The sequence below is a fragment of the Saccostrea echinata genome, unplaced genomic scaffold (assembly GCF_033153115.1).
Source record: "Saccostrea echinata isolate AGI-Se365-2 ecotype Australia unplaced genomic scaffold, CSIRO_AGI_Sech_v1 ptg000016l, whole genome shotgun sequence".
NCBI lineage: Eukaryota > Metazoa > Mollusca > Bivalvia > Ostreida > Ostreidae > Saccostrea > Saccostrea echinata.
The window spans coordinates 2116643-2124366 of NW_026889765.1; the positions used below are offsets into that span (position 1 = coordinate 2116643).

Consider the following 7724-nt stretch of genomic DNA (forward strand, 5'->3'; position numbering starts at 1 on the left):
TGGTATTAACATACTGGTACGAGTAATTAATTTTATTCTTAATAAAATATAGCATAATGATAAAGTCAACCAATCTTAATTAAGGGATCTGCCCCCCCCCCCCTCCCCCCCAAAAAAAATTAAAAAAAATTAGAAAATTTTAGTGTCTGTTCTTTTTTATTTGTAATAAACGGAATTTCTATTACAGGTTGATGGTGATTTACATGTAATGCACTTTCAAGAGTGGCATAATCCGGATAGTTACAAACTATATAGTTAATATTGAGGATATCACATAAAAATCAATGAACACACAAGTAAATGTGTAGAGCGAGAACACCTTCACCTTTTTGTATGTAAAAATTGGCTTGTTTATTTTTTTTTCTAAAAGTGGATTCTCTGCTTTTTAATGTTTCTTTCTTTTATGTTTCTTAATTTAATACTATCGGATCTCATGAAGAAAATCGTCCGCATTTAAACATCCAATTAATCATATTAGCCTCTTCTTATCCATGAAGTTGTAATTTATTATATTAACTAAGTTAATGAATCTTATCTTTTCGTGTAGAGAAAATATTTTACACCAGATGTATCAAAAAAAGTTAAATTTTTATCAATCTTCAAAAGTCAAACACAATTTAATACAATGTGATAATCCGAAAATATCCCTGAAAACCATCCTTCTGTACAAAGCTTATAATAGTCAAAAAATATAAAATTTGGTTTAAACAATATTTAATCATATACATGCAATTCATATTGTACATTAGGTACAAAGGACGTCCCCCTCTTCTACAATGTAAAGTTACAAATTCATAAGTACACTCGTTGCTAGTTTCACAAGGACTTAAAGAAATACATATAACTGACAATACTTATACATGTATGTAAAATGTATTATACAAGTAACAGTTATAATCTTATGGATATGATACATTAACTAGGCCTTACCTTATTTTGTTCTATAAAGTCAAAGTCAGTTTAAGATCTACTACATGTATTGTTCTAAATATTAGCATGGTGACATTTGTTCAATGTCCTTCATTTAAGTACCAAATTTCAAGAGTTTTTCAAGTCTTCTTTGCCTTAATGTCATGGAGCTTTGAGTGAAAAATCCACTTGGAGTAAAGCGTTATGTACATGTACTTGAAAGTCGTTTTGTCTTGAACGCGGTATGTGCATGCGCGTGTATGGCTTGCATATCAAGTTGTCCGTGTTTGTCCTCGCGTATTCTATCCTTAATTCAAATTAGTTCTTTTCTCCAAAAATGAGCGTTTTTTGGTTTGTTTGTTTTTTTTTTTTTTTTTTTTTTTTTTGGTTTTCTTCAAAAGTAGAATTACAACTTATATTTCTCTTTGATGCAAGATACACTACGCTTTAAATAAACATAATCCAGGTTTTCTTTATTTATTTTGTTTTTATTAAAACACTTACTGAATTCAAAGAAATTATCGAGTTGAAAATTAAAATGTAAACCCGATTTATTTATTTTTATTTACACTGTGATCCAATGATAACAATTTTCGAATAACTGATTATAAAAATACAGTTACATGTATTCTTTAGACCCACACACAGATATAATATACACATGTATTCGAGTATACAGTGAAAACATTTGAATTTCATAGTCTTTTCAATATAGAAAAAAATCGATGCTTTTTTATCTACTGACAAACCATTTTAAATTTTAATTTACTCCGGCAAAATCTTAATACAAGCATTTTCTATATATTATTTCTAGTCCTTCATCAAAGTTTATTGTTTGAATATGTGCAAGATGAAACATTCAGGGCAGAGAAAAGCATAAACTAATGAAATTTGTTCTTTTGGACATAGAAAAACGCAAAACCATTTATGAGAGAAATTTAGGTCACTAGATCAACACTATTCAATAAAGACTACATCAGGCATGATGCAGGATTAACTAGGAGACAAATTGATTCAACACGAACAGAGAGTAAGACGGAGACTTTTTGGCAAATTAAATTACACTTTCCTGGTGCTGCCTACTAATATCTATGTTCTTCAATGACAGCTCATTTCTTGAGTGCTGGTAACCCTTTATAATTATTTACATCCAATATGTTAAACCCTAGAGAGAAATGAGACTAATGAATGTACAATTTGGATTTCAGTTCATAATAGTGGGTGAGAGGATGCGAGGTGGTGCATGTATCCCCCTCCTCCCTTAAGGAGAGAATTGTTTTGTTCGAAATACATTATGGAGAGCGTCTGGCCTTCAAATTTAACTTTGAAAAATAATTGTAACGATCCTCAAATTACTGATCGATAAATCAAATTTTCTATTGTAAGTGTTGTGTAATATCAGAACCTCGTGTAATCATTTAACATATGCTAAGTATTGAACATCTGTGCTTTTTTTCTCTTCAGACAAATTAAGTCGAAATGCTTAAGATTTTATATCTATTAATTCATACATTCTGAGATGGCTTTAACTTGGAGAAAAGAACATGGTCGTCCGGTAGTGTATCGAAATGGACAAAACGTTTGCGATAAATGGTCTCCATGGTACGTAAAGGAAGGGAATAAGTTTTATATCAATTGAACACGTAATTGATTTTGTTAAATGTGCTACCCTGTAAAATTTCAATTCATGGAACTCTATGCTAAAGGATGACATAAAATCTTAACTAAATGAACTGAAATTACTTGGATTTTCAATAGGTTTCAGAAAACCGAATAATTATATTTCAAGAGTAATGAAATGATTACTATTGATTATTACCATGAGATATTGAGTTTATTTTTGTACTCGGTTTAAAATATGATGTATTTGTATGAGTTCATTTTCATAAAAGAAATAAAAGTAAGTGTCACATCCTCCCCGGTTCAATAGATTTGACCAATTTATAGCTGTGCAACATTACAACGTAAAAGTTTGTTTCGTGACTGATAATTCTGTATTGTTCCAGCTGTAATACTTATTACATTCTTCAATGGAATTCTTTTAAGCCTTGTAATCTTATTACCATATATTTTTTGTGTTAAATACAAAGAAATATGTTGGAAGCAAAGTTAAATTGTGCATATTTTGGTAGCATGCACTCTTTTTGCAGTCTTCCTTTTTTAATTATATGTAAAAATATCCTTAGTAAATTTATCGGCTTGCCAATTGTTTGCTTTATGTTTACTTTAGAATACCTTTACAAAAAACATCATCTCAAGTCACAAACCCTATCAACCAACAGCTGCAGCTCATGATACGTGATCTAGACAAAGATATATGATTTGAGCTTTAGCTATATAGTCGTACATGTATGTATAGTGTATTTTACTTGGTCAAAACAAAATCATATTACATGACTTGCAATATTGCCGAAAGGGTCACTCCTCCTAACAGTAGGCTGGGATTTATTGTAATAGTAGTGTGTACTAAAAACACAATACTCGCAAAGAACGTAAACACACTCTCACTAGTCGCTGATAAATAGTCGTGTTTTATCCATTTCAATAAAGTGTGAGAGAGCAACGCAAAACGATCCATGTGTTTGTACTGTTGGAGAGAACTTTGGATACCCCAGCTGATTAAATGGTGACTCGTTAATGAAAACAAAGACAATATCGACGACGGTGTATGCTTATTGTGATTTATTTGCCATCGAAGCGAATGTTATGATTTATTTCCCAATCCGGAAACATTACATCAATTTCCCCGATGAATAATATACTGTGAACTATTCTTTATCTCAATTTTGATCTCGTCTTCCCATATCAACCTGTTTCTTTAAATCACATTCCCTGTCATTTTGTCGAGGGTATCGTTTTTACTTTATTTACTTATTCATTTTAATAGCACAAAACGTTGAAACTGATATTTTTTAAAATATTTTAATTTCTGATTATTTGTGAATATTAATTGCTATTCTAATTATATCATTACAGGTTCTCAGCTGCCAGCTGCGACGAGGTCATGAAGGAAAATCAAAGCATAACAGGAGGCGACTTGCTTTTATTTGCTCGGACCTATGCCGCATACCACGGTTATATATCTATATGTGTGTGCATATTTGGAATCGTCACAAACATATTCAATATAACAGTATTAACAAGGAAGCATATGCGGACACCAGTGAACTTAATTCTTACTTGGCTTGCAGTATCGGACATTATAACCATGTTGTCCTATTTACCATTTGCCATGCATTTCTATTGCATTTATCCCGCTGCAAGTAAATCAATGGAGAAAAATAGCAAAAGCTGGATGGCTTACATGATATTTCATATTAATCTTGCCGCTACAACTCATACGGTGTCAATTTGGTTGTGTGTGATGTTGGCCATTGTTCGTTATTTGCATATCCGATCTCCAACAAAAGCAAACTCGATGCGACTGCAGAGAATCAAACAATCTCGATTTGGGATTCTTGTTATTTACGTTTCATCTGCACTGATTCTCGTTCCCAATTACATGAGTAATAAATTGCTTCCTGATGTTCTTCCAGGAAACAATGAAACCATTTATGTTCTCCGAAACTTGAACCTTGGTAAGAATGACACCGAGACAATGGTGCTTATAAACGTATGGATATATGCTTTCACCGCCAAACTTGTCCCTTGTCTATTGATGTCAATATTCGGTTCCCTGTTGATCTACAACATTCATGTAAAAATCCGCCAGAGACGTAAAATCTTACAGATATCAGGTGCTAGCAGTCTGCGTCTGTCAGAACATTCAAGGACCACAAAAATGTTATTAGCCGTCATCATTCTGTTTTTAGTAACAGAACTTCCACAAGGTGTTCTTATAATATTAAGCGCATGTATGGAAAATTTCTTTGACCAAGTATACCTTCCTTTGGGAGACGTGATGGACATTGTAGCTTTGGTCAACAATGCCGTTAACTTCATTCTATATTGCTCTATGAGCACAAAATTCCGTGAAACATTCGTACATTTGTTCTGTAACTTCCACCCGATTCGCCGATCAGAAGATTCCGGTTACACCCTCACCGACAGACTGGCCAAACTAGATTCCCACAGTAACAACAATGACAATAATCAACATCTTCATCTGCTTAAAAATTATTTCCGAAAACCAAGCGCCGAACGGCATTTACAAAGACAATAGTGAAATGGACCAAGACTGAATATTAAAGCACAACGATTTGTATAAACAATTCATTAAATTTATCTACAAATGTAGATTTAATATTATAAAACTGATACTGTCTTAACATATAATGTTGTTTTTTTATTATTGAGTTTCCCATTACATGTACAATAAAATGTTTTATAGCTGTTTTTGACATGTACATGTAAAACTTTTCCACAGCTTGTGTGCATCATCATGGAGGAAAAATAGTAGGCGGAACGTCCACATATGGTCCAATTGAACATTATGTTCAAGATATCGCTAAAATCAATGCATAATATATTTTTTTCTGTTTACATTAATCCTAATGATGTATCTTTATCATAAAAATAATAGCCTCATTGATCAAAAACATTCAGTAACGTTAAGTGATTTTGACGGTATTTCCCTTCTTTAGAAGTAACACCCTCCCCCACCCCCTGCCCAGTAAGGTAAACATCTTGCTACAATGTTTGAAAAAAATCTCAATGAAAGTCCTTTATGTTATTAACCGCCCTATCTGCGTATTTTATTCTTAAAGATATATTTTACACATAACAAAACAAAAAGGTACTCTACATGTACATAAATTGGCGTATTCAACATTAAGCGCAATCACCGGGTGTGGAGTTGTTGGCGAAATCATGATTTAGCGCTATACATGTCCGTGCCGTATACTAGTATTGTATTTATAAATGATTTCTTAGCGGAATTCATGAATTAGCGCATCATTGTCTGCGCCAAAGCCGCTAAAATATGAAGCCCGCTTTTTTAAGTACACGTACAGTATTAGCTTTCCAAATATTAAATTCGCTTCTTAAATGTTAATTTAACAATTAAACACAAACCGAGGTTTATTGAAAAAAGGGGCCCAAAGGCTTTCATAGTAAGCCAATCATGGTAAGTTTCTCAGGCTATATCAGAACTAAAAATATAGACCTGTGTGCCCAAAACAAAACAGAAACAACAGGCCCATTGGTCACAATGCTTACCTGAGTATCTATGGCCATTCCTGTTTTTCGCTAGCAAATTCTTTTTCTTATTTAGATCTTTGATCACATATTGAAGCCCCATTTTACCCCCTGGGGGTTATGATTTCAACAAACTTGAAACTTTTTTAATACCAAAGGATGCTCCATATAAATGTGCCTATATATGGCTTTCCTGTTCTTGAAAAGAGATTTTTAAAGAATTTTCTATGTATTCCTGATATGTTAAACTTTGATCCCGTTCATTAACCCACCCTACCTATGATTTGAACAAACTTGAATATACACTTATCGTGGATAAATCCATGTTTATATGAATGAACATGGCTTTGTTGTTCTTCAGAAAAAGATTTTTATTATGTTTTGGTATGGTTCTTGTATGTTTTCCTATGTAAAACTATAAGATTGCCCCTTGTTGCTGGTAGATGATTTGAACAAACTTTATTATCTACTCCGTATTCTTGTGTATGTTTCCGTATAGATAGGACTGATCATGGTTTTGTTGTTATTGAGAAGAAATTTTTAAAGATTTTTCAAATGCATTTCTATGTAAAAATTTGATTGCCCAAATACTTGCACCCTACCCCTTCGGTCATGATTGGAACACATATGAATCTACGCTACCTCTGGATGCTTCCAAATAAATGTGACTGATCATAGCTTCTTTGTTCTCGAGAAGAGGGTTTTTAAAAAGATTTTTCGTATATATACCCATGTAAAACTCGGATCACCCACAGTGGCTCCATCCTACCCCTGGGGTCATGATTTGAAAAATCTTGATTCAACACTATGTCAGGAAGTTTTCACATCAGTTTCTTTTTTTCCCATGCATTCCAATGTAAAATTTTTATTTCCCAGTGTAGCCCCACCCTACCCCGGGGATCATGATTTGAATAAATTTGAATCTACACTACCTCAGGATGCTTCCAAATAAATATGACTGACCATGGCTTTGCTGTTCTCAACAAGAAGATTTTTAAAGATTTGTCCTAATATAGGTAGTAACCCATGTAAACCTTTGATCGCCCATAGTTGCCCCACCTTACCCCCTGAGGTCATCATTTGACCAAAATTTAATTTACACTATGTCAGAAAGCGTTCACTTAAGTTTCACCTTTTCTGGCCTAGAAAAATGACCCCACCAAATTTGTACTTTTTCTTTACTTACTCCTCTTAGAAGAGGATGTGGCCCTTCATTTGAAGAAGCTTAAATTCCGTTCACCCAAGGATACTTTTGCCAAGTTTGGTTGAAATTGACCCAGTGGTTCTGGAGAAGATGAAAGTATAAAAACTTAAGATAATAACGCCAACGACAACAACGACAGAAAACGGACAAATTTTGATCAGAAAAACTCACTTAAGCTTTTGGCTCAGGTGAGCTACAAAGGTATCGTAAGAGGAGCAACCCTCGCAAAAGAGCACATTTCTAAGAGACCTATTACGTACAAGAGTCATCATGGGCACTTACATCATAACTAAAGGATATAGTTGTTAATTTACAAAACGCAGTATCATACAAAATTCTTATCATTATTGTTTTGTTTAACTGTCATTGATGCTTGATTCGATCTACACCTGAATTATCACTAATTAGGTAATCACAAAAGGCTTTATCGGTAAAAAAAAAAAAGAAGAAAACCCATATTCAACAGGATCGTTTT

The 7724-nt window shown here is 33.2% G+C and overlaps 1 protein-coding gene across 1 annotated transcript; it reads left to right on the forward strand.

Moving 5' to 3' along the window:
* Positions 1-3889: 3889 nt before the first annotated feature.
* LOC133188803 (G-protein coupled receptor dmsr-1-like) lies at positions 3890-5163 on the forward strand. The gene has a single exon (XM_061324289.1). It carries the CDS (start codon positions 3914-3916, stop codon positions 5069-5071), a length of 1158 nt encoding a protein of 385 aa, XP_061180273.1. The 5' UTR covers positions 3890-3913; the 3' UTR covers positions 5072-5163.
* Positions 5164-7724: the final 2561 nt, after the last annotated feature.

Bases quoted from the DNA above. Each gene is read 5' to 3' on its own strand.
- LOC133188803 (XM_061324289.1), top strand. From the start codon at position 3,914: ATGAAGGAAAATCAAAGCATAACAGGAGGCGACTTGCTTTTATTTGCT.